The 27,615-nt window shown below is 52.5% G+C and overlaps 2 protein-coding genes across 2 annotated transcripts in view; one reads left to right on the forward strand and one right to left on the reverse strand.

The window, feature by feature from the left end:
- LOC144738117 (uncharacterized) overlaps window positions 1-13,948 on the forward strand; it is a 33,526-nt gene extending 19,578 nt beyond the window's left edge. Inside the window, exons 5-7 of the mRNA XM_078621036.1 lie at window positions 9,424-9,528; window positions 12,128-12,201; window positions 12,844-13,948. Coding sequence (XP_078477162.1) covers window positions 9,424-9,528; window positions 12,128-12,201; window positions 12,844-13,221 — 557 coding nt within the window. The 3' untranslated portion in view covers window positions 13,222-13,948. The remainder of the gene's footprint in view (window positions 1-9,423; window positions 9,529-12,127; window positions 12,202-12,843) is intronic.
- Window positions 157-6,657, reverse strand: LOC144738059 (uncharacterized). Its single transcript, XM_078620964.1, has 2 exons — window positions 5,262-6,657; window positions 157-430 (listed from the first exon to the last, which is right to left on the reverse strand). Exons 1-2 carry the CDS (start codon window positions 6,531-6,533, stop codon window positions 419-421), a joined length of 1,284 nt encoding a protein of 427 aa, XP_078477090.1. The 5' UTR covers window positions 6,534-6,657; the 3' UTR covers window positions 157-418.
- Window positions 13,949-27,615: the final 13,667 nt, after the last annotated feature.

Here is a 27,615-nt window from a genome sequence, read left to right on the forward strand (position 1 = left end):
TTCTCTCCTTATATCACCTCGATCACCCCTCCCCCTAACCCATCTATTGGTGGGAATCCTTCCCCTGACACCCCTACATCACCCCCCCCCCCGGAGAAAAAATAACCGTCCTCGGTTCTGCCTCCCCCATGGGCCATTTAAGTCTCCCCATGCCTCCCACCACTGACAGTGACGACAGCCCTTACCCCCCCCCACAACCATACAATGCAATATAACACAACAAATCAATTGCGCGGCCTGCCCAGGTCTCCAGCCAGCATCCCGTAACAGCCCGGACATCCACAGGCAGCAGATGACCGTGGCGGCCCCCTCCTTCGAAGGCCCTCTCGTCGCGGTCCCTGGTTCGGTGGTGCCGGTGTCGCCTTGCCTGGCGCCGCTGTCTCTCCGGCCCCCGCTCGTGCCGCCGCTCCGTCAGGCCTCACATGGGGTGCTGTAGGTGACAAGGGAACACAGGGCACCGAACCCCCTGCCGGTCGGCGCGTGGTGGTCGGCGACCTTGGCCTGGGTAGGGATGATGATGATGTTGGCAGTGATGTTGGTGGTGATGTTGGTGAAGATGACGGTGGAGAGATGTATGGCTTAAGGCGGGTGGGGTGTACAAACCATCGTCGCTTACCCAGTTGGACCTGGACGCACTGCGGTCGGAGTGCTTTGATGACCTCGACCGGCCCTTTCCAGGGTCGGTGCAGCTTTGGTGAGAGGCCAACCGGCACCTGAGGACAGTGTAGCCATGCCTGGTCCCCGACTTTAAAGGGCTTGGCTGTCACTGTCCTCTCCCGTATCCGTACATTACTCTCTTGGCTCGCGGCCGATGCGGCCTCGGCTGCTTGGCGGGCCTCTCTCAAATAAATGAGGGAGGTCTTTAGTGCCTTCGGCCATGCGTCGGCTCTTGCCGGAATGTCCGTCAGCTGCACCTCAATAGGCGGAACGGGATCCCGTCCGTACATCAGGAAAAACGGCGAGAACCCCGTCGCCGCGTGTGGGGCCACCCTGTACGCCGCTAAGACCGATGGAATGTGGAGGTCCCAGTCGGAATGGTTTTCATCCACCACTTGGGACAGCATGGCCGCTATGGTGCGGTTAAGCCGCTCTACCATCCCATCGGTCTGGGGATGATATGGAGATGTTCGGACCTTTTTAGTGCCCAGGATAGAGCAGACGTCCTTCAATAGCTGTGAGGAGAAATTCCTGCCCTGATCCGTGAGCAACCGCTCCGGTGCCCCCTTATCAAGGACATAGCCTCCCACGAAGGCATCGGCGATGGTCTGTGCCGTTTGGTCCGGGAGGGCCCACGCCATCGGCCACCTCGTGCAGTACTCGACTCCGACCAACAGGTATTTATTTCCCCGTGGCGTGACCGGCAGCGGTCCCAAGATGTCCAACGCAACCAATTCGTTGACCCTGGTCACCGTGATGGGCTGTAGGGGCGCCCGGCTTACCCGGGGTGGCGGCTTTCGCCGCGCACATTCGACGCAGGTAGCGACCCATCGATGCACGTCAGCGGTCATACCTGGCCAAAAGTACCGACCCTGTAATGTGTGCAGTGTCTTCCGCCCTGCCAGATGCAGCAGCTGGCGGCCGTGTACGTCCATAACCAATTGTTGACGCAGCGACTCCGGAACTACCAGGCATCGCCGGCGCCCTGTCGGGTCCCATCGCATGAGGAGATCCTCCCATACGATGTACTCCTCCCCCCCTGCCTCTGCTGAGGCGCGTAGTGTTCGCAGTGGGGCTTCCTCCAGCTGTAGCCGTCTCCAATCGTCCAAGGTCAGCCCCAGGTCGTGGTCGGTCAGCTGGACCTCACCCTGTGCGCCCTCCGCCGTGCGTACGGGAGCGATGACCGTCCCCTCCGGCCTCGCCTCCTTGCAGCGTGCCCCGCCTGTGGTGCATGCACAAGGGCCCTGGGGCACCAGTCGGGACAATGCGTCTGCGTTGGCATGTCTGGTCCCTTTGCGATGCACTACTTGGTACCTGTACTCCTGCAGGCGTTCTATCCATCTGGCCAGCTGGCCCGAAGGCTGGTCGATGCGGAGCGAATACTGCAAGGCCGCGTGGTCAGTGCGGACCGTAAATTTGCGACCATACAGGTAGGGTCGGAATTGCTGCACAAAGTGAACGACTGCCAGGAGTTCCCTACGCGTGACGCAGTAGCGCTGCTCCGCTGATGAAAGCACGCGACTACCATAGGCGATAACCACCTCCCGACCCTGCTGGACTTGCGACAAAACACTGCCGATGCCCACATCGCTGGCGTCCGTGTCCAGGATAAAGGGGAGGCCAAAATCCGGAAAGGCCAATGGTGGTGCATCTGTCAGACGTGAGCGCAGCTGCTGGAATGCCTCTTCCTCCAGAGGGCCCCAATAAAACCTCTGGTTCTTCGCCGTCAACACGTGCAAGGGCTTGGCAATGGTTGCGAAGTTGGGCACAAACCGGCGGTAGTAAGAAACGAAACCCACAAACCGGCGTACCTCCGGAACCGTTGTGGGAACAGCCCAGGCCCTCACGCAGGCCGTCTTTTCCGGGTCTGTAGCCACTCCCGACTCACTGACGACGTGGCCCAAGTAGCGTACCGACGACTGCATAAGGTGGCACTTCGACGGCTTGAGCTTCAAGTTCGCGTTCCGGAACCGCAGGAACACCTGACGCAATCGGTCAATGTGTTCCTCGAATGATCGGCTGAAAACAATGACGTCGTCCAGGTAGATGAGGCACGTTTCCCATTGGAGGCCTGCCAAGGCCAACTCCATTATGCGTTGGAACGTTGCCGGCGCCGTCTGGAGGCCCATAGGCAGGCAGTTGAACTCGAACAGGCCCTGTGGTGTCCGGAATGCTGTTTTAGGCCGGGAGTCCGCGTCTAGTGGGACCTGCCAGAACCCGGACAACAAATCCAGCGTACTGAAAAATTTTGCTCCCGCCAGTGCATCCAATGAGTCGTCGATACGTGGTAGGGGATATGCGTCGGCCAGCGTGACGGCATTGAGGCGTCGGAAGTCCACACAGAATCTCAGTGACCCATCTGACTTCTTGACTAGGACCACCGGTGCCCCCCAGGGACTCGAGGATGGAGAAATTATGTCGGCCCGCAGCATCTCCTGCACCGCTTGTTGAATGTGCCCTTTTTCCATTGGGCTCATTCTATATGTGTTTTGGCGCAGGGGTGCGGCATCTCCCGTGTTGATGTGGTGCTGTGACAGATTTGTGCGCCCTAGGTCGAACGGTCCCCGGCTGAACACGTCCGAGAACTCCTGCAATAACGAGTGCAGCTGCTGTTTCTGGTCGGGCGGCAATCCCGGCTCAGGCCCCGCCAGCTGGTCCATCCACGATTTGGCCCCTCTGTCCTCGGACTGGCTGATGCTGCCTACAAGCTCGGGCTCTGTCCCTGGGGCTCCTAGTGACAAGGGACTAACGTGGGCCAGAACTGTTCCCTCCTGCACCGTCGCTGTTCTATCGGAGGTATTCAGCACCTGAATGAACAGATGCTGGTTCCTCTGTACAATAGTTTCGGCCCCCACCAGCGCATGACGATCCATGGCCGCTGACGCCGGAGACACCAGGATGGGTGAGTCTGGTCGGGCTGTCACGAGGGGGGACCGATATTGCAGCGGAACCAGCATCTGGGCTGCCGGGGGAATGGAGACAGACTTACTGACCAGAGCCTGCACGTAGGGTACACCCCGGCTGGCCCCCTCCGCCTTTAGGAAATGGAGATGCGTTCCCTGGACTTCCACCCGCCCATTGGCCAGATCGATTTTCATTGGCATCCGCCTCAGAAAGTCCGTCCCCAACAGGCAGGGTACGGGCAACGTTGCGGAGACAAGGATGGGTCCTGCTACCGAAAGCTGCCCAATCTGTATCGGGGCTTCAACCTGGCCCAGGAAGCCCATGCTGCCTCCATTTGCTGCAATGAACGTTGTCTTGACGGGGACTAAAGGTCGGATTTTATCCGGCAGCATCTCATGCATGGTGCTCGAGATGATCGTGGCTGATGCTCCCGTATCGACCAAGATACGTGCCGACACTCCCGCGATTTCACCGACCAGGACCGAGGTTCCTGACGTGGCCGCTACCACCCGCCTTGCCAGCTTCCTCCATTGTGTGGCTGAGTCCGGCCACTGACCAGGCGGTGTCTCGTTATCCTGTGGTGCATGGTGAAATGATGGGGGATGGGTGTGGATGGACTGAAGATGGGGTTCCTCCCTTTGGAGTGCGTCACAGCAGGGTGAACGCGCCCTTGTTACATAGTGTGGGCTTACCCCTGGGTTGCGGGCTGGGCTCTCTATGTAGTGCAAATTGCCCCCCCTAGGTGACGTAGGATGGGCCCCCCTTGTGGTGTGGGGGGGCCCCCCCATTGTAGGGGGCGGTGGGGACTGGGGGGTGGGCCTTCCCGTGAGCCCCTCCCTTTCCTTTGTCACGGGGGCGTGGTCCCCCTGGTTCCGTCTCGCTCTGTCGCAAAGCGGTGGTGAGGCGGGTCGTGGAATTGCTCCAGGGCGCAATGTCAATCGTGTGGGCTGCCTCCGCCCCCGGGCCGTTGCCCCTGGCAACTCGCCGGCGTTGCAGGTAACTGGTGACGTCACGCCCGCCGGCGACGTCACGCCCGCCGGTGACGTCACGCCCGCCCGCGAACCCACGCCCGCCCGCGAAACCACGCCCACCCGCGACGTCACGCCCGCCCGCGAAACCCCGCCCGCCCGCGAAACCACGCCCACCCGCGACGTCACGCCCGCCCGCGAACCCACGCCCGCCCGCGAAACCACGCCCGCCCGCGACGTCACGCCCGCCCGCGAAACCCCGCCCGCGCGCGACGTCACGCCCGGCATCGACGTCGCTGCCGGCCGCGACGTCACTTCCGCCCGCGACGTCACCTCCGCCCGCGACGTCACCTCCGTCCGCGACGTCCCTCCCGGCGTCGGCGCGACTCCCGGCGCGGTCCCCGGCCTCGGCGCGATCCCCGACGCGGTCCCTGGCCCCGGCGCGATTCCAGGCGCGGTCCACGGCCCCGGCGCAATTCCCGGCGCGATCCGCGACACCACTTCCGACCGCGACGTCACTTCCGGACGCAACGTCACGTCCGTTCGCGACGCCACTCCGGGTCGCGATGCGACCACAGGCCCCGGCGCTATCCCCTTCCCCCGACCAGAACAGCGGGGACCGGGAAACGACACCACCGGCGCCCACCCCGAGGAGACTCCCGGTGAGTTCGCGGCGTCGGAATTGTAATTACCCGGCCCGCCCGAGAGGCCGGGTGGGACGGCGTCACTCGCCTGGCTCCTGTCGGCGTTCGGCCCCGGCAGGTTCCAGGTGACGTTGGCGGCCTCCGGCTCCGTGCGGCACCCCCTCGCCACATGCCCCTCGCGACCACAACGGTGGCAGACCCACGGGGCGTTGCGTCGGGGGGGCTCGGCGCGATGTTGTAGAGGCGGCTGCCAGCGACGCGGCGGCTGGTCCCTCTGCTCCGCCAGTCCCCGGATCGCCGCGTACACCTCCCGCAGCGATGGCTCCGTCTCAGACGTCGGCGGTCCGTCCCCAGATGCCCCACCGGCAGCCTGTGGTGACGGTGCAGGTTCGGCGGTTAGTGTCGCTGGACCAAGTAGCGCCGCGGCAACGGCTCGGCTGTTCCCCCCCGCCGCGCCAGCCACCGGGCCCACGGGTGGCGCCCGGCCCATGACCTGCTCGTGGGCTTGGATGGTCCGGGCAGCCCACAGCGAGGTGCGTTCTTCCGGCGTCACTACGGGCATTACAACGCCGGCGCGGCAAGCGTAGGCGATGAGGTGCTCGACCACGAGGTCCTCGAGCGCTTCTTCAGCCAGGCGAGGGAAAGCTCTCCTCGCCAACACGAGCAGCGCCCCCCTGTAGGCTAAAGGGGATTCTTTAGCCCCTCGCTGGCGATCCTGGAACCGTTTAAAGGCTCCTTCCGCCGGGCAATAGATCTCCCCCAAAGCCTCGTAGGCCGCCTGTAGCGTGGACTTGCTGTGCGAGGGAAGGGAGGTGTAAGAGGAGAGTGCTTCTTTGCCCAGAACAGATGGCAGCGCTCGTAGGGCCTCTTCGTCTGTCCACTCGAGAGCGTGGAAGGCAGCCTCGAATCGGCGGACAAACTCCTCCCAATCTTCTTCCTCAGCCACAAACTTGTCGACGGGCCCCAGCCGACGCGGCCGTCCGGCCACCTGCTCTCCGTGTTGGGTGTTTAGCCCTGGGGGTTTTGGCGGGAGCGGCGGCGGCTGGCGTGACGAGGTTGGTTGCGGCTCCTGCCCGGCCGGCTGGTCGGCGTCCGGTTCCCGTGGCCTCTCCTCCCGTAGTACGCGTGGGGGTGGGGGTCCCGGTGCCGGCGGGCCCCCCATAGGGAGCCTCTGCAAGAGCTCCTGGAGCGCCCTCTCCACGCGGGCCATGCGGTCCTCCATGCGATCCTCCAGGCGATCCGGGCCCCCTTCTGCTGCTTCTGACAGCAGGCCCCCTTGTTGCCCAGGATGTGAAGGATCCCCGGCCCCTGCTTCCTCCTCCCTCGGCTCCCTCCCGCGAGGATTCTTCTTTGTAGCCATTAGGATCCCACCGCTGCCACCAAATGTAGAGAGGAGCCGACACGAGATTGCAGGGGTCTCGTCCTTTATTCCTTTCCTTCCATTCACACCTGTCGCCACCCGTCCCAATCCCGTTCCCGCCAAAGGCCCCCCTTTCCCGCCCGTTCTCTCCTTATATCACCTCGATCACCCCTCCCCCTAACCCATCTATTGGTGGGAATCCTTCCCCTGACACCCCTACACACGCACGACTAAAAAAGCCCCCGATTGACAAATCACGTTTTCTTTTTCCCATCCATCAACTTTAAAGTAGTTAAATTTACAATGTATTCATTTTATAAGCACAGGGCGGCGCCAGAGCACGCATCTGCGCATGCGCGAGGACGCTGACTCATGGTCGTTGCCCCTAGCAACGCACACGCGCAATCGGTGGGGGGAGGGGGGAATTCTCATTTGCGTTAAAAACTGTTTTTAAAATACACACAACGCTGAGGAAAATTACTCAAAGTGTCATGTCCTCTTCTGCCCACCCCCCCCCCGAATGTGTGCACTTACTAGTATAGGGTCGGTAAATACTACTATTATAGTCCTTAGATACTATTACTGTAGAACGGGCGGGGGGATGGTGGTGGGGGGGGTAACACCACAGCACCAGCCTGAAAAGGTGCCACCTCGGCCGGCTGGGAAATCTCGGCGATGCCGGGGGCTCTGCACGAGACTAGGCCTCACCACGGCACTCTATGAAGTTAGTTCTTGATTTGAAGCTTTTGTGACTGCAGGAATCCATACTCTTTGCTTCTTTTGGTAAAGTCACCTACATGAGTATAAAGTTAGTATTATAGAGTTGATGTATATTATTATAGAGTCGGTATATATATGAGACTATAGAGTAGGTAGATACTACTGTAGAGTAGGTAGATACTACTGTAGAGTCAGTAGATACTACTGTAGAGTCAGTATATACTACTGCAGAATCAGTAGATACCATGATAGAGTCAGTAAATACTATGATAGAGTCTGTAGATACTTTCTTGATTTGAAGCTTTCGTGACTGCAGGAATCCATACTCATTGGTTCATTCGGTAAAGTCACGTAGGTATAAAATAAAATAAAGAAAATCACGATGTTACAGGCGCATCTGTCATCAGGTGGGAAAGCATGGTCTGCTGCTGAGGCAGACTGTTTTAAAAGGATTGAATGGGTGTCGCCCAAGGGTCATAAAGAAGTGGCCGGGGTTAGTGATGTTAACGTGATAAATTAGCATGTATCTGTAAGATAGGAGGAGAGCGGCCTCCTGGACGAGGGCAGGGAAGTAGCTATGTTAATGTGAGAGATTATCATGATGTTAATGTAAAAAATTAGCATGTAACTGTAGAAAAGGAAGAGAGCGGCCTCCTCGACGAGGGCATGTAAGAGGCTATGTTAATGTGAGAGATTAGCATGACATAACAGCTGACATAGGCAGGTAGGATGGAAACATCACAGTCAGTTAAGACTTTACCTGGTTAATAACATCCTTCCAATGATTGCTCAGTTTGTACCCATCCGCTCAGTTGAAGTTGTGTCTGTGTTTATATATCTGGATGGCTTCATGAACAAATCTCTGAAGGTTTACAGAGTACCTCCATCTTGGAAAATTAAATTTCGTGTGAGCCCACAGCATTAAAACAATGATCAGCAACGGCAGAGGTATTGGTCTTATCGTGTTTCAAATCCACCTTGTGTTCACGAACGCGGTCCGAGACATGTCGTTTCGTTTCTTCAATGTAACTGCTGCCACAACCACAACTTAATTTGTAGACAACAGGGTATTGCATGTCAGGACTCACATCCTTTACAGATGGGATTAAATCACGGATTTTGTGTACTGTGTTGAAACGAACCTGGATTCTGTGTTTGTTTAAGATATTGGAAATATTTTTGGTAACGTCTGCTATGTATGGCAAAGTGATGGTTTGGGTTGGATCCTCAGAAGGTTGTCTCCCAATGGCTGGGGAGGCAGCTTTGCGGATTGTACGGTCCGAGTATCCGTCCATCCTGAGGGCTTGGTGTACGTGCTCCAAATCACTAGCTATGTGGTGCTGGTCGGAGATGCAACGGGCCCTATGGTGTAGTGTTTTGATGAGGGAATTCTTCTGGGCTGGATGGTGATGGGAGTCAGGCTTTAGATAGGCATCCGTGTGGGTGTCTTTCCTGTAGACCGAATGTCCCAACGAGCCATCAGGTCTCTTCTCGATCAAAACATCCAGGAATGGTAGCTTGTCATCCTTTTCCACTTCCATGCTGAATTTTATAGACGGGTGTATGGATTTGATGTGGTTGGGAAATTGGTTCAGTGTTGGCAAGCCAGATGACAAACGTGTCATCTACGTATCTCTTCCACAAGAAAGGACGTAGGGTGGATGTCTGGATGGCATCTGTCTCAAATTTAATGAAAACATTCGCTATCACTGGCGATAATGGAGAACTCATAGGGGTACCTTCATTTTGTCTGTAAAATGTACCATTCCAGGTTAAGTATGTGTTGGTAAGACAGTGCCTTACCAAAGTTGGTGCATCTGGATTCAGTCCTTGTTGGACCAAGTCTTCAATGATTGCAATGGTGTCAAGTACAGTATAACGAGTTTAACTATTAGTAACTAGTACTTGTGTATGTATATGTTGTGTTATTAATATAAGTTTTTGAAATATATTTTTCCCCCCGCTCCTGCATCATATATTAGCAGAGCTTGTTTGTTGTTTGTTTGCTTGTTCACCACATTTACTGCGCGTGGTTAATGCAGTGACACGATTCCTTGCAAAAGGTTACTTATTGGTGTTTGAACTTATTAACGCCACTCCTCTTTTATTGCCAGAAAGGATGAAACCTATTCTTATACTATGATTATTATTATGTTGTTTGTATTCATAGGAGGTGATGGCCTGAGTTCTCAGCACTACATCTACTGGTTCCCTGTTCTCATCATCCTGATGCTCATCGCGATCGCGTGCCTCATCATTTACCACCGCCACAAAGGTGAGGAGTTTTGATCCTACAAAGACAACGTCGCCCCCCCCCCCCCCCCGTGTCGCCTGTAACAGGCGGTCGGGCCAAGTGCTGTTTGTAGCGAGTAGCAGCAGCGCCTATGAAGGCTACCGGCACTGTGGCACACACAGAGGAGGGAGGGTGGCCAGCACCGTTCCCGGCCGCCTTTGTCTCTCCCGTGGCGATGGTTATACACTGCACCAGGTACTCATTTGAGGCAGAGTCGACTTCGGGGAGGCCCAGGACCGTTTCAATTAATCGTCACTGGTGTTGGCCGTGAGCAGGAATCGAACTCGGTACGTCAGGTTCGTAGTGCAGCGTAGGGCTAACCGCTACACTACCACTCCAACTACACACACAATATGCACAACTACACCTACACACACCACACAACCACACCTACTCTACACAGATACCACACACAAACACATTACACACCTATACACCACAGACACTACACACTCTACACACCTATACATTATATAGCTATAACAAGAACAACAACCGCCATTCGCCACTAAGTGGCAGGGACGTCACCACGGAGATTGTGCCAGGCTATGTGCACGTTGAGGCCACGTGAAGTGTCAAATGCCCCCTGGCAGGAGGTCACGGGACAAACCCAGGTGCCATGTGTCGACTAAGTGAGATGACTGGCTGATGCACAACCTGGGCTCCTACTCTGTAAACTTGACGTGTTTTATCCACCCAGCGCTCCGCTCATTGTTCTGAGCATCACTCCTCTGCCTTCCATTGTTGTTGGAGGGCGACTGCCTCCAACTGTCCAGTAGCGTCCTTCACGAACCTCCTCCACAGAGGCCGATCTTGATCGTAGGCAGACCAACCTGAATTTTCTAACCGGCGAAGATGTCCCATTAGGAGGGTTCAAGTTTTGCAAGAGTAGAGAATGGATGGTATGACTGTGGCCGAGTAGACCTGAAGCTTCGTGTGGAGCGATAGATAAGGTAGCTTCCACAGAGCATTATGCAGCCAATGAAAATATCATTTCGCCCCACTGAATTCAAACCGAAGCTGGTCATAAGCAAACTGCCCAGGTATGGAAAACTCTGCACTTTCATCCCAACCGAACCCTCACCAAAGGGGAATAGATGGGTCGAGTGTTTGATGGCACAAAATACCCATGCAGGTGCTACTTTTTGATGGGGCTAGCAGCAACGCCCCCAACTGCTCATCTGACTGAGCAGCAATCACCACATCATCAGCCTAAGTAACATGGTTTACCAAAACGGAGGAATCCCTTGACCGCACCCAGGCATAAATCAGCCTCCCATTCCACCTCTACCAGGTTGGAAATTCCTCCAGTACAGCCATGGAAGGCTTCTCGAACTACGTGGTCGAAAAATATGTTAAATAATGTTGGAGCCAGAGGACATCCTTGTCGCACACCAAGGTAAACAGGGAATGGTTCTGACTCCTGGCCATGTAGTTTTAACCGGACCTGCCCACCATCATAAAGGTCCTTAATGTTCGTGCGCAGAGAGTAAGGTACTCCAAAAGCATGAAAAACAACCCAGAGCCCAGGCCTACTAATGGCATCATAGGCCATTACCAGGTCAATAAAGCAGAGATGTAAGTCTTATTTGAATTACCTACAACTATGCTGTAGCAGACGGGTAGAAAATATGGCATCTGTGCAAGGCTGCCCTTTCCTGACACCACATTGTAAGCCTCTCCTCAGCGTGTCCAGCAAGGCAATGTTGAAAAATCCATGCCAGGACCTTTCCCGGCACACAGAGAATTTCACTTGGGAGATCATTTCTGCCCGGTGCTTTTCCTGGTCACACACACACACTACATAATACACACAGTACACTGCACACTACACTACACACACTCACTACACACACTCACTACACACACACACATTACACACACTACACACACTACACACGAACTCCCGTGGTCACTGGTCAGCGAGGAAGGGGACGTGACGTGCCAACCTTTCCACGATGTTTTTCCACGATTACCCACGGCCGTGCGATCGCATTTTTATTTTATTATCCAGGTGCAAGGCCCCCACTCTACTGAGCTGTGTGGCTCTTTGTTCAGACTTGGACCCGACAATAGAGACCCAGACTCATAGAGACCCACAGAGAGCCTGACACATGGAGACTCAGAGACCCAGAATCCTAGAGACCCATAGAGACCCAGACTCATAGAGACCCACAGAGACCCAGACTAATATAGACCCACAGAGACCCAGACTAATATAGACCAACGGAAACCCAGACTCATATATACCCACAGAGACCCAGACTCATAGAGACCCGCAGAGACCCATACTCATCGAGACCCATACTAAAACTAAACTCATTTATTTCCTGTGTACCAGGCGAGGTAGTTAACATATCGGCCGTCAATAACTGCACGAGCTCATTTGAGTTGCTTGACGCTGGGCATCGCTACCTTCATTCTGTGCCTCTCCGTCAATCACTGAGCCCCGTTGTTCCACGAAGGACGACTGCGTTTTCTAAATATCCCTTATTGTGATAAACAACAACATCAATGACAACGACGATGATGCTGCTGTTGTTGTTGTCGTCGTCGATTGCAATTTGTATTTGTCCTGCAGCTCGGAGGATGTCGTCACCGCCACGTCCGCCGCCACCACAGCAGCCGCTCGCCTCCTGCAAGACACCACAAGAGGTAAAGAGTGCCGGGGCTGAGATCAGCTCAAGGATCCCGTTGGAACGGAGGAGGCTGCCATGGCCTCTAGCGTGGGCCAATCAGTTTCAAGGGCAATGCCTACATTATTATTATTTAATTAATCACCATAAGTAGAACGATTGTAATCGAAGGATTTTTAGGGTTGCATTGTCCTTGTACTGTTCATGTTTAGGTGATGTTCTCTGCTCTAACACCGGTGGAAGCGGAGACGAGGCTATGCAGGAGGCTGCTGTCGCCTCTGCTGTGGGCCAATTAGTTTCAAAGACAGTGCCCACTCTGATTATAATCAAATTATACTTAGGATTGCACCCCCGCTGTCCATCGTTTCAGGCGCGGGACCACCCCTCGGAGGTTGGAGGAAGAGGAGGGTGGTGCCCAACGCAGCACTGCACAATGCATACAGTATTAATATTATTATAGTCATAAGTATCATTGCAATGAAAGGATATTTGGATTTGAATTGTACTTGTACTGTTCACATATTAAGGCGTTGTCATCTGCGCTAAAACTGGTCAGTCTCGGCCTCTCAGTTTCAAGGCCAATTGTGTACATCATCATGATTATCATCGTCACAATCATCGAAGCGCGTTCAGGTTTGAATCTCGCCGTCCGTCGTTTCAGGTGCGGGACCACTCGGACGGGGAGGGGGTGACCTACGCATCGCTCGACGTCCATGCCCTTAACCCCTCCTGCGCCACTCAATCCTCCCGCGGTCATCTCGGCTCCGGCTCCCGCGACCCCTCCCACGTGATCTACGCCTCCCTGCAGGGCGACGGCAGCGGCTACGGCGGCGACGACAGCGACGTCGTTGCCTACGCGGCGCTCGACCAGTGGGCGCTGAACCGCCGAGACTTGGGTCCGACCCCTCAGCCGGGACGTGGCGGAGCGGGTCGCGGCGCTGACGGCGACTCTGACCGCGTCGAGTACGCCCGGGTGGTCATCGGGGCGATGGACCGCAGAGGGCGCGGAGGTCGCAATGGTCACAAAAGTCAAGTTTAGGGTGACTGGGTGGGGAGGGGGAAAGGTCTCGGAGGTCGTGGAGGTCACAAACGTCATTGGCAAGATCACGGAAGTCACGGTCATGGATGTTACAATGGTCACAAGAGTCACAGAGGTCAAGGTCGGGTGATGGGCAAGGTGGTGAATGTTACAGAGTGAAGGTCACGAAGGTCGACGTGGTCGGGATACCTGCTGGGAAGGAGTTTGAAAATTATTTTGATTCATAACCAAGACAACGGACCAATCACCTGAAGTGAGGAAGTAGCGCAAGGGTCTCCCATCGGTGCAGAGAGGCCTCGAAAAGTGATTGGTCGGGAGGCGAGGTTCAAAAGGGGGTCGGAGGAGAGGTTCAAAACCGCAAATAGGCGGAGAAGCGAAGGTTCGATAGTGGAGGCAACCATAATGGAGGGGTCGTTAAAACCCACCCACCACCCGACACAGCCAACTGGTAAGGGTTGTCACGTAAACAGAACATAGCCAGCTCGTCACTAGTACAGCACTAGTGTTTAGTGTATAGTGTAGAGTATAATGTAGTATACCAGTACAGCACACCAGTGTATTGGAGAGCCAAGCCAAGTGGTGCAATCTGAGCATGGCGTTTCTCCAGTAATTACAACCAGCTTCATCAGGCGTCAGACAGATTTGTGGAGAAGCCCACCTGTTTCGTTCCTCCTCACAAACAGAGAGGCGCAGATGTGGTGGCCATTTTTCTGCGCTCTTGCGCAAAGTGGGGGGGTGGGGGGGGGGGAGGTGACCGTTGACGACCTTCGGTGGTGAACGAGCATTGGCCGAGAGGGGTGGGGATGAGCGAAGCTTCGAGAGAGGATGGGGATGTGGGGGGCTCGACAGGGAGGCGGAGTGAACAATCTTCAAAAGCAGCAAGGAAGCAGCGCCCAGCCCCGCTCCACCCTCCTGAGCCGAATGTCCGTGCTGTCGACAGTCCTTACAAACGCGTTCACGAGGGTTGATTGTCGGGCCAAGGTGTAGCCTTCGGCGATTTCGGTACGAAGGTTCACGGTTGTTATCGGCTCGAGACAATGAATGTGGAAATATTTTTTAGGGCATATACCAAAAAAACTAAGACAAAGATCCCACGTGCATTGTCTTTGTGATGTATGCCTTTTGGCGTCCTCTGGTCTAACACCGTTTTGAGACTAGGCTCAAAAGAAAGCTGTCTCTGGTGTGGACCAATCAGTTTCAAAAACATTGCATATATTATCAGAGTATGTTTTTTGTTTGCATTCTGACCACAAGTATTGTGGTTAATGCAGACATGATTTCTTGTAAAAGGTTTTAGTTTAGTGATTTAACATCTCGACACACCTGTTTTGTTGGCAGAAAAAAAGGGAAAACCTATTAATCTTGATTGGAAGATTTCGTGACTGCAGGAATCCATACTCTTTGGTTCTTTCGGTAAAGTCACGTAGGTAGAAAAATAAAATATAATAATAATAATATATCACGACGTTTCGATCGCAACACAAGCGGTCGCCCTCAAGCGGAAAAAAAATCCAGCAGTAGAACTGCTGAAAACAACTGCTGTATTATTTTTCTCTGCCTGAAGACAACCGCTTGTGTTGCAATCGAAACGTCGTGATATATAATAATTATTTTTTTTTCTACCTACGTGACTTTACCGAAAGAACCAAAGAGTATGGAAAACCTATTCTCATATTTTGGTACTGGCAAAGGAGGTTCCATGAAACTATATATATAATTACACGTGTTCGAGTTGGGTTAACGGGCGCTTTCAGAATAGCCGCGTCTGTGCGGGCAGAATGACGTAGGCTTGGTTTGCTGTGTTGTGTTGATATGTTGATTTCGTAGTCGTGGTGGTTATGATGACGCCTGTGTGTCTATATATAATGCGTTAGGTTTCTCGTAATTCATTTGGCCAAACAAAATAAAATAAAAACTGCGTGATGTTATTTTATCGTGAGTTCATGTTAATAATGTTATATTTACGACAGCCCCATCACCCACACAACCCCCACCATCACCACCCCACCATCAAAGATCCCCCGTGTAGGCTTAACAGACTGTAGGGGCAAGTGCGGTTAGCGAGCACCTTTGAAGGCCAGAACGGTACGCGAGGGGGTGGGTGGCCAGCACCACGCCCGACCGCCTTTATATCTCCAGTGGCGATGTTTACACACCGCACCAGATACTCATTTGAGGCTGAGTCGACCTATGGGAGGCCCAGGAGCAGGTTCAGATAATCGTCACTGTGTCTTGACCGTGAACGGGAATCGAACCTGGGTCGCCAGGTTCATAGCAGAGCGCGCTAACCACTACACTACCCCCACCATCACGACCCCCATCACCCACACTACCCCCACCATCACCACCCCCATCATCCACAAAACCCCCAACATCACAACCCCCATCACCCACACAACCCCCACCATCACCACCCCCATCACCCACACTACCCCCACCATCACCACCCCCATCACCCACAAAACCCCCACCATCACCACCCCCATCACCCACACTACCCCCACCATCACCACCCCCATCACCCACAAAACCCCCTTCCATCACAACCCCCATCACCCACGCAACCCTCACCATCACCACCCCCATCACCCACACTACCCCCACCATCACCACCCCATCACCCACACAACCCTCACCACCCCCATCACCCACACTACCCTCACCATCACGACCCCCATCACCCACACTATCCCCACCATCACGACCCCCATCACCCACACTACCCCCACCATCACCACCCCCATCACCCACAACCCCCACCATCACCACCCCCATCACCCACTCAACCCCCACCATCACCACCCCCATCACCCACACTACCCCCACCATCACCACCCCCATCACCCACATTACCCCCACCATCACCACCCCCATCACCCACACTACCCCCACCATCACGACCCACATCAACCACACAACCCCCACCATCACAACCCCATCACCCCCCATTCGCTACGAAGTGACAGTGACGTCACCGCGGGCCCATGCCAGACCAGGTGCACTTTGAGGCCACGTGAAGTGTCGAAGGCTCGCGGTTACTAAAAGGTCTCAACACATCCACAACAGCGAAGCTGCAACAAGAAGAGCGGTTGTCCTGATGTCACTCACAAACATACACGAAAGAGACGTCGAGAGTGGATATAGTCGTGTATAGTGTGCACCTTGTGGCCACGTGAAGTGTCAAACGCCCGCTGGCAGAAGGTCACGGGGCCGACCCAGGTGCCACGCATCGACTGACTGAGATGAATGGCTGATACACCACCTGTGCCCCCTACTGTGCCAACTTGCTGTGCTTTAGCCACCGAGCGCTCCGCTCGTTCTTGTGAGTGTCGCTCCTCCGCCCTCCGTTGTTGTTGGAGTGCGACTGCCTCCAACTGCCCAGTAGCGTCCTTCACGAGTCTCCTCCACAGAGGCCGATCTTGACACCGCTGGTACCAGTCATCGGCAAATCCACTCAGCTCCACGTCCTCCTGTACCACATCACTCCATCTCTTCTCTAGCCCGTGCCGCGCCCGTTTAGCCCGCTCAATCCGGCTGAACAAAAGCTGTTTCGGCATGCGGTGGCTGGGCATGCGGGCTACATGACCCAGCCAACGCAGCCTTGCCTGCCGGAGGAGCTCACCGATGGGACTTTGCCCAGATCTTTCAAGGATTTGTGAGCTCCTCACACAATCCAGCCTGGTTAAACCCAGGATGGATCGTAGGCAGGCCAGCCTAAATGTTTCCAACCGGTGAAGATACTCCATTAGGGGGGTCCACGTTTCGCAAGCGTAGAGAAAGGAGGGAATGACCGTGGCCGAGAAGACCTGAAGCTTAGTGCGGAGTGACAGACCAGGTAGCTTCCACACAGCGTTACGCAACCGATGAAAAGATATTGCCGCTCGACTGATTCGGAGTGAGACATCTGCTGTTAAACTGGCGCCGGTCATAAGTACACTGCCCAGGTATGGGAAACTCTCCACTATCTCCACTACTGCCCCATCACCGATTGGGAGTTGTGGGGGTGGAGTGTCCGATGGTACAAAATACCCAGGCAGGTGCTTAGTTTTGGTGGGGCTGATGGTAAGGCCCCACCTTTTAGTGGCACGCTCCAGTCTCAGCAGCAGCGTCTCCAACTCCTCTTCTGAATGAGCAGCTATTACCAAATCATCAGCATACATAACGTGGTTGACCAATAGGGAGCCATCCCTTGATCGCACCCAGGCGTTGATCAGCCTCCCATTATATCTGTACCAAATGGAAATTCCCCCGGTACAGCTATTGAAGGCTTCACGGACTACGTGGTCAAAATAGATGTTAAATAATGTGGGAGACAGAGGACATCCCTGTCGCACCCCAAGGTGTACAGGGAAAGGCTCTGACTCCCGACCACGTAGTTTTATCCGGGCCTGCTCACCATCATGAAGGTCCTTAATGGTCGTGAGCAGACGGTCAGGGACTCTGAAAGCACGAAGAACAACCCAGAGCCCAGGCCTACTGATGGTATCATAGGCCTTGACCAAGTCAAAAAAGCAGAGATGTAGGTCTTGTTGGAATTCCCTACACCTCTGCTGTAGCAGACGGACAGAAAATATTGCATCCGTGCAGGACCGCCCTTTCCTGAAACCGCATTGGGGCTCCGCAAGCCTCTCCTCAGCGTGCCTAGCAAGGCGATGTTGAATAATCCTTGCCAGGACCTTTCCCGGCACACTGAGGAGTGAGATGCTCCTGTAGTTGTTACAGTCTGTGCGGTCCCCCTTCTTAAAGAGGGGGACCACCAGGGCATCGTTCCAATCCTGCGGAACCCGTCCAGTGGTCCAGACTGTTGTTATGATGTCATGTAGGGCAGTCTGTGCACAAACGCCACCCTCTCTGAGCATTTCGCTTGGGAGATCATACATACACATACATACACACCAGTGGCGGCTCCTGCAAAATCTCTCAGGGGGGGGCAAATGTCTGGATGATTGATAAGGATAAGGTCCACCCATGCAATGGATAAATTAACAGCTTAAGCATGTAAAGGCAACTTCACTTCTTTAATATTAATGAAAAATAAAGTGACTCTTACAATACATCTTGTTTGTTTCTATACTCACTATTAAAACAAACCACTCAAGTTTCTTTTATTAAAGATTCCACTAGGTGGCGACAAATTATATTGTTGGATGAAACGTGCTTACGTATGATGACGTAAGCACGTATGATGACGTAAGCACGTTAGGGCGAGCCCTCCCGGAAGCCATAGAGAATGCATTGCAGCGCCCCCGTTCGAAAAAAAACATCTTTGAATGTAAGTCTATGGGACCACTCGGGGCGATTCTCAGCTGGAGGGAAATCGCCCAAAAAGAGGCGGTACTCCACAGAACGTAGCATGACGCTGATTGGACTATATCCAGAGGCACAGTGACGGCTAGCGTGACTCTGTGGTTGAATGACATTGGTGGTGCGTCGCCCAATCGCCCTAATGAAGAAACCGCCCCTGATACACACACAGGCATACACACACTCTCATATACTCACAGACACACACACGCATATACATATGTAAGGACAGTACGGGGAGATAGGGAGACAGTATGGTTCCCCGGGACCATGGTTACTAATGGACGTGCTAATGATGATTGTTGGGACAAGGATTGACAGGGTCACGTGAAGGGAAGCACGGGACCCAATGGCGGTAAAGTGTAATAAGGAGCCGTCCATAAATGACGTCACACGATTTTGGACGATTTTTGACCCCCCCCCCCTTCGTCACACGGCATATTTAATGTGGCGCTGCACTCTGATGTTGTAGGAGAAAACATTTATTAAAAAGTATATTTAATTAAGTAGAATGTGTTGTCTATATTTATTTAAAGTTGCGCATTTTGATGTGATGTCACATTTCTCAACCACCCCCGTCCCTCGTCACACATCGTCGCAAATGTCTGACCCCCCCCCCCCACCTAGGTGCGTGACGTCATTTATGGACGGCCCTTAAAGGGTGGAGATTGACAGGGCCAGGTGCGGTGAGCGAGAGTTCGGGAACAGGGGCGTGGCCGGGTCGTGTGAGGGATAAGAGCCGACGTGGACCGGACCTGGGGGCTGTCGCTGTGGGGAATCGCCGCTGTCGCCATTGTCGTCTTGGAACGGGGTCGTCTCCATCGTCTTCGAGTAGTCTTGAGGCTAGAGATACATTGTCTCAGAATAGAGTCATCTAATTACCCAAGTGTACATAGTCACTCGCGGTAATGCGTTAAGCAGTCAACGGACTGCATTCATAATAAACATACAGAGAGAACAAGACGGTGTATCTGAGAGCTACATTACACACACACACAAACACACACACACTCACAAACACACACACACTCTCATTCCCACATACATAGGCATACACACACACTCGTATACTCACGCACATTCACGCATACACACATACACGCACTCTCATACACACGTATCCATACACATATACATATACTCACACAGATACATACACACACGCATACACACACTCTCATATACTCACACACATTCACACTCTCATAAACTCACACACATACATACACACATATACACACTTTTATATACTCACACACACTCTCATATACTCACACACACACTTACACACAATGTTTCTAACTGACGTAGATGTTCCATTCGGCGGGTCTACGCTTCACAAGCGTAGAGATGGGAGGACATAACTGTGGCCAAAAACACCCGAAGCTTCATTCGGGTGGATAGACCAGGTAGCTTCCACACGGCATTGCACAGCTGATTAAAATATAATGCCGCCTGACTGATTCGGAGTGAGCCCTCTGCTGTCAAACCAGAGCTATTTTTGTGTTTCCACCGTGGTGTGTCGTGTATACATACACGCACAAATATACACACATACAAAGATCACCCGTGTAGCCTGAACAGGCTGTAGGGGCAAGTGATGTTAGCGAGCACCTATAAAGGCCGGTACGGTACACGAGGGGGGTGGTGGATGGCCAACACCACGCCCGGCCGCCTTTGTCTCCCTAGTGGCGATGTTTACTACACGTCGCACCAGCTACTCATTTGAAGCTGAGTCGACCTAGGAGAGGCCCAGGACCGGTTCAGAAAATCGTCACTGGTGTTTGCCGTGAGCGGGAATCGAACCCGGGTCGCCAGGTTCGTAGTGCAGCACGCTAACCGCTACACTACCGGTCCCCAACATACACACACACACGTACACACACGTACACACACACGTATACACATACAAACAAACAAAGACATGCATACACACACTCGCAAACATACGCCTTCGATAACAGCTCAACAATCTGACAAACATCAACAGCGGGAACAAAGTAATGGCTATTTGAATGGCGTCTCTACACATCCGTTCGTTATGTTTATTTATTTGAGAGACATATACAGACACAGAGAGAGAGAGAGGTGACGTATGTAGATGGACCAAAGGAGTCTTCAGTTTTTTCTCTGAGTCATGCCGTGAGACAGATGTTGAAGGGACTTTTAAAAATCGTCCGCATTAGGCAAACACCCCCCTAATCTAATCGGATTGCCCTCTGCGCGTCGAACGTTGCGACCCATTAGCCACGATACACGCACGCAAACACCCACTCACTCACTCACCCACTCACTCACCCACCCACTCACTCACCTACACACCCAGCTACTAACTCACTCACCCACCCACAAACCCAAGCACCCAACCATCCACCCAACCACGCACTCAAACACTCACTCACCCGTTCACTCACCAACCCATTCACTCACCCACACACTCACCCAGTCATTTACCCACCCACACACCTAATAATGGACTCCCTCACCCACACACCCAGCCACTAACTCACTCACCCAACCATCCACCCACCCACTCACTCACCCTCCCTTCCACTCACTCACCCACACATCCACCCATCCAGCCAATATCCCACTCACCTGCTCACCCACTCACCCACCCACCCACCCAACCATTCACCCACCCACCCAACCATTCACCCACCCAACTATCCACCCACCCAACCATCCACCCAACTACCCAACCAAACACTCACCCATCCACTCACTTACCAACCCATTAACTCACCCACTCACCAATCCACCCACCCACTTACCCACCCACCTACCTAATCACCCATCCACTTACTCACCCACCCACTCAGCCACCTATCAACTCACTCACTCACCCACCCTCCGCGTCCGCCCGCTGTACATCCCCATTGATTGAGTGCCGGGGGAATTAGCCGGAGAAGTCCATAATCCACTCCTGCCTGAGCACACAGCTGGGGGTGTGAGTGACTGTGTGTGGGTGAGTGTGTGGGTGAGTGAGTGTGTAAGTGTGTGTGGGTGAGTGTGTGTGGTGGGTGAGTGTGTGTGGGTGTGTTGGTGTGTGTGTATGTGGGTGAGTGTGTGACTGTGTGTGGGTGATTGTGTGTGGGTGAGTGTGTGGGTGAGTGTGGGTGAGTGTGTGTGTGGGTGAGTATGTGTATGGGTGAGCAGTAGTGTAGTGGCTAGCGCGCTGCGATACGGACCCGGCCACCCGAGTTCGATTCCCGCTCACGGCCAAAATAAGTGACGATTATCTGAACGAGTCCTGGGCCTCCCCTAGGTAGACTCAGCCTCAAATGAGTACTTGGTGATGTGCGTAAAAACATCGCCACTGGAGAGACAAAAGCGGCTGGGCGTGGTGCTGACCCCCCCCCCCCTCGTGTGCTGTGCCGGCCTTCATAGGTGATACGCGCTAACAGCACTTGCCCCAACAGTTTGTTCAAGCTTTACAGGGGCATCTTTGTATTTTGTACGTGTGTCTGTCTGTGTGTACGTGTCTCTGTGTGTGTGTGTGCGTCTGTATCTGTGTGTATGTGTCTCTGTGTGCGTGTGTGTGCGTGTGTGTGCGCGCGTGCTTGACAATCCATTCCCCCACTCCCCCCACCATTCATCCCACCGCTCCCCCCACATCCCACTGTTCACGTCTCCCGACTCAGCTGTCGAGTTCCCCTGCCACTGGGACGGCGGTGATGATGACGGTGATGGCAATGGCTCCCATCCTCGCGAGAGTGATGATCATGGTGGTGATGGTGGTGGTGATGGTGGTGATGGGTTCGAGCCACGTTGGACCTGTGGGTGAGTTGCTGGAGACAGCCACCACCGGCATTGCATATCCACTGATGGAAGGAAATCACAATGATCGTGATGATGATGATGATGCATCTATCTCTGTCTCTCTGTTATCACCAACGTCTATCAAGGCTTGATGGAGACGAATGTGATGATGATGTCTCTAGCTCTCTGCCTCTCAGTGCGATCACAATCACCAAGGTCTCTTTACTACTGGATGGAGATCGAGGCGGTGATGATGGCGATGATGATGATGATGTCTCTAACTTGCGTGTCCTCTCTAAACCACGTCTCTCTCTCTGTGTCTATCTAATCCTCACCATAATTTCTCTACTGCTGGATGGAGATCGATGTGGCGATGATGATGATATCTTTACCTCTGTCTCTCAATGTAATCATCATCATCGCCCTCTATAACAATAATGCCCCTACGTGTCCTGACTTGTGGACCACCCTGTATAACAATTCAAGACACAGAGGGCTATTATTGTTATACAGGGATGATTTGAAGCTTTCGTGACTGCAGGAATTACTCTTTGGTTCTTTCGGTAATGTCACGTAGAAAGATAATAAATTTAATAATAGAATACGACGTTTCGATTGCAACACGAGCAGTCGTCATCAGGTAGAACTAAATTTCAGAGAGAGACAAAACACAGACACGGAGACACACAGACAGACACACAAGCAGAGAGAGACACACACAGAGACACACAGTGTGTCTCTCTCTCTCAAATGTGCTTGTGTTGCAATAGAAACGTCGTATTCTATTATTTAATTTATTTTCTTTCTACGTGACTTTACCGAAAGAACCAAAAAGTAATGATATAGGGTGGCCCAAAACTCTGGACACATCGGGGTATTATTATACAGGGTCACCCAAAAGCCGTATTGTTATTGTGTTCATTTTACCAAATGAAATGGAATAATAATATGAGAATACTGCTGCTGATATATTGTTGACGCTGAGGCTGATGATGATGATGCTGATAATGATGTTGATGATGATGGTTTGGCTGCCCCAGTAAACGCTCACAATAAGCCCCCATTGTGCCGAGGGAAGTCGTCATTAGGAGGGTTTCATTAGGAGGGCTCCCCAACTCTCCCCAAATGGGGTGGGGCGATGGTGGGAGAAGAAAGTTGGCATCCAACCTGATTCATAACTTCTAAAGCAGCCAGCCATCCCACGGCTGTGTGTGTGAGAATGAGAGATAGAGTTTGTGAGTGAGTGTGTGAGTGAGTGTGTGAGAGAGATAGAATGTGAGTGTGTGAGTGAGTGTGTGAGTGAGTGTGTGAGTGAGTGTGAGTGTGTGAGTGAGTGTGTGAGTGAGTGTGGGCGTGTGAGTGAGTGTGGGTGAGTGTGAGAGAGATAAATAGTGAGTGAGTGTGGGTGAGTTTGAGTGTGTGAGTGAGTGTGGGAGAGATAGAGAGTGAGTGTGTGAGTGTGTGAGTCAGTGTGGGTGAGTGTGGGTGAGTGTGTGAGTGTGAGGGTGTAAGAGAGAGAGTGTGTGAGTGAGTGTGGGTGAGTGTGAGAGAGATAGATAGTTAGTGTTGTTGATGAGTGTGAGAATGTGAGTGTGTGAGTGAGTGTGTGAGTGAGTGTGTGAGTGTGTGAGTGAGTGAATGAGTGTGAGAGTGAGTGTGTGAGCGAGTGTGTGAGTGAGTCTGGGTGAGAGTGTATGAGTGTGTGAGTGAGTGTGTGAGTGAGTGTGTGAGTGAGTGAGTGTGTGAGTTTGGGTGAGAATGTGTGAGTGTGTGAGTGAGTGTGTGAGTGAGTGTGTGAGTGAGTGTGTGAGTGATTGTGTGTGTGAGTGTAGTGGGGAGTCGTCGTGTAGCGGTTAACACGCTGCGCTCTGAACCCAGTCATCCAGGTTCGATTCCTGCTCATGGCCAACACCGGTGACGATTATCTGAACCGGTCTTGGGCCTCCCCTAGGTCGACTCAGCCTAAAATGAGTACCTGTTGCGGTGTGTAAACATCGCCACAAGGGAGACAAAGGCAGCTGGGTGTTGTGCTGGCCACCCACCCCCTCGTGAATAGTGCCGGCCGTCATCGGTGCCCGCTAACAGCACTTGCCCCTACAGCCTGTTACCGGCCATACGGGGGATCTTGGTCTTTGTGAGTGTGTGAGTGAGTGTGTGAGTGAGTATGTGAGTGTGTGTGTGTGAGTGAGTGTGTGAGTGAGTGTGCGAGTGAGTGAGTATATGAGTGTGTGTGTGAGTGAGTGAGTGCATGTGTGATTGCTTGTGTGAGTGAGAGATATAGTGTGAGTGTGTGAATGAGTATGGGTGAGTGTGGGTGAGTGTGTGAATGAGTGTGAGTGAGGGAGTGTGTGAGTGAATGAGACCCTTAGACTCACATTGAGACCCATACACTCACATAGAGACCCTTAGACTCACAAAAAGACCCATAGACTCACACAGAGACCCTTAGACTCACATTGAGACCCATTGACTCACACACGGACCCATCAATTCCATATATAGACCCATAGACTCACAAAAGACCCATAGACTCACACAGAGACCCACAGCGATCGTTTGCGAAAGCCAGGAGGTTGCTTCTGAAAAGAACCACATAGCTCACTGGGGCCTTACACCTCGTAAATTCTAAATAGTTTATACTCTTTGGTTCTTTCGGTAAAGTCACGTAGGTATAAAATAAAATAAGTTATATTTTCCCAGCTGATGATGATTGCTTGTGTTGCAATCGAAACGTCGTGATTTAATTTATTTTATTTTATACCTACGTGACTTTACCGAAAGAACCAAAGAGTATGGATCCCTCCAGTCACGAAAACTTAAAATCTACATTATAAATAGTTTAGTTTTAGTATTTAAGTCTACGAGTATGGGCCTCAATGAGAACAGGTCTCTATGGGTATGGATCTCTATGGGTCCCTATGGGTCTCTATGAGTATAGGTCTCTATGGATCTCTATGGGTCTCTATGAGTATAGGTCTCTATGGGTATGGATCTCTATGGTTCTCTATGAGTATAGGTCTCTATGGATATCTATGGGTCTCTATGGGTCTCTATGAGTATGGATCTCTATGGGTCTCTATGGGTTTCTATGTATCACTATGGGTGTCTATGTATCTATATCGACCTGTATGTATCTCTGTGGGTCACTATGTATCTATATAGATGTGTATGTATCTCTATGGGTCTCTATGGGTCTCTATGTGTCTCTATGGGTATATATGTGTAACGGGTTCCGGAGACACTTGTAGAGGTAACTTCTTTATTACAATCCAACACTCCAACAGTCCTGATACTCTGTTACAGCCTAGGTACACAGCCTCGGTACACAGCCTAGATACACTACTCTGGCTACGCTCTGGAACTCGCCCTTACAAGGACGTAGAGCCGGGAGTTCCAGAGTCCCACCACTGGCCCTCACAGCGTCCCAGGGTCCTCACATGGCTGGTCTTGGGTCTTGGGTCTTGAACTACAACTGACCCTGATCGTCCAGGGAGCTCCCCTTTTATGCCTAGTCCCCAACGAGGGGTGGGGCCCTGTGTGCCCCCAGATATCCCACAGAGCACACACAGCCCCCCCCGTTGGTGGCGCCAAGGGGCTTAAGCGCCTGGGGCCGCCTGGGAACCCAGCGCCTGGCGCCAAGGGGCTTAAGCGTCTGGGCCGCCTGGGAACCCAGCGCCCGGCGCTAAGGGGCCCAAGCGCCTGGGCCGCCCAGGGTCCCAGAGCCCCCCAGCAGCCCCTCCCCTCCCATGTCACTACATATGTATCACTATGGGTGTCTATGTATCTCTATCGATCTGTATGTATCTCTGTGGGTCTCTATGTATCTCTATCGATCTGTATGTATCTATGTGGGTCTCTATGGGTCTCTGTGCTCTCTATGGGTGTCTATTTATCTTTTAAGCGTTCGAAGTATTTGATGATAATATCAGCCATCTGGCTGAACTGCGACCATTTGTGATGGCCTGGCGTGCTTCTAAAAAAAGCTACAGAGCTCAGTGTGGCCTTGCTTTGTAAAAAAATATATAATATTAAAAAACACTTTTTTTTAAACAAGCTTGAATGAAATGTACCGTACAAGTAATGGAAGAACTCCACGACTTCAGGAAGTGGCCCCGAAGCTTGCCGTAACGTAAGGAACCGTGGTCAATTACAGCCAACGTCAGTTTACCGTGGACAATTAGACCCAAGCCGAAACATAACATATAAAAAATAATGTTTTAAAATATATGTTTATTTTTTTTATGATAGAATATAGTATTGTCATTAGTATGACATAAATATACCAAGTTTTCAGTCGATACCACATTGGGAAGTGGGTAAAAATAGAGTTACAAGATTTGAGGATACAACAACGACATCAACGACGACGACAACAACAACAACAACAGACAGAGTGAGTTAAATAAAAGCGTGTAATAAAACTAGTTTATAGTAGACATGTGTCAAAATAGTGCACAGTTTCAATCTCATCAATGCCTGCCTGCATGCGTCAGATTGCCTTGTTCTATCTATGAGCAACATTTGTTCTTAACTTCTACGTTGTGTCTTAGATGCAACAGCAGTAGTAATTCTTCTCTGTAAGCAATGGCTGTTGAGTGCCAATATCCCTCACATCTCTGTCAAGTCTTTTCTTTTTGCAATGTCCAAAGTCTTAAGGGCATAACAAAGCTGTACTGAACACGCATTTTTTTATTTACTATTGATTCAATAAAATGTATTTTGGGATGCCATGGACACTCTGTGCACAAACATGGGATAGAGACACACAAACTCCAAATATACAGCATCCGGCATCGTCAGGGTCAGGATCGAACCCACGACCTCCGTTTTACTAGGCGAGGTAGTTAACATCTCCTAGCCACTGTGGTGTCAGGGTCAAGATCAAACCTCACGACCTCATGCATACCAGGCGAGGTAGTTAACATCTCCTAGCCACCGTGGTGTCAGGGTCAAGATCAAACCTCACAACCTCATGCATACCAGGCAAGGTAGTAAACATATCCTAGACACCGTGATATGGAGGCTGGAGATGAAGTGACAGGGATGATGGGAGGCGAAGGAAATCGGAGAAGGGACTAGTGAGGATGGGCACGTCGGAGGAGAGTCGAGAGGAGGAAGAGAGGTGTGGATGAAGGAGGTAGCTGTGGATGAATGAGGAAGGAACTGTGAATGAAGGAGAGGGCTGTGGATGAAGGAAAAGCTGTGGATGAAAGAGGGAGCTGTGGGTAAAGGAGGTAGCTGTTAATGCAGTAGGAGAGAGCTGTGGATGAAGGAGGGAGCTGTGGATGAAGGAGGAGAGAGCTGTGGATGGAGGGCGCCAAAATAGAA

This window comes from Lampetra planeri, chromosome 77 (genome assembly GCF_965212315.1).
Source record: "Lampetra planeri chromosome 77, kcLamPlan1.2.h2, whole genome shotgun sequence".
NCBI classification, from domain to species: domain Eukaryota; kingdom Metazoa; phylum Chordata; class Hyperoartia; order Petromyzontiformes; family Petromyzontidae; genus Lampetra; species Lampetra planeri.

What these genes read in the sequence shown, in the direction of transcription:
- LOC144738059 (XM_078620964.1), bottom strand. Translation starts at nt 6,533, where the DNA reads ATGGCTACAAAGAAGAATCCTCGCGGGAGGGAGCCGAGGGAGGAGGAA.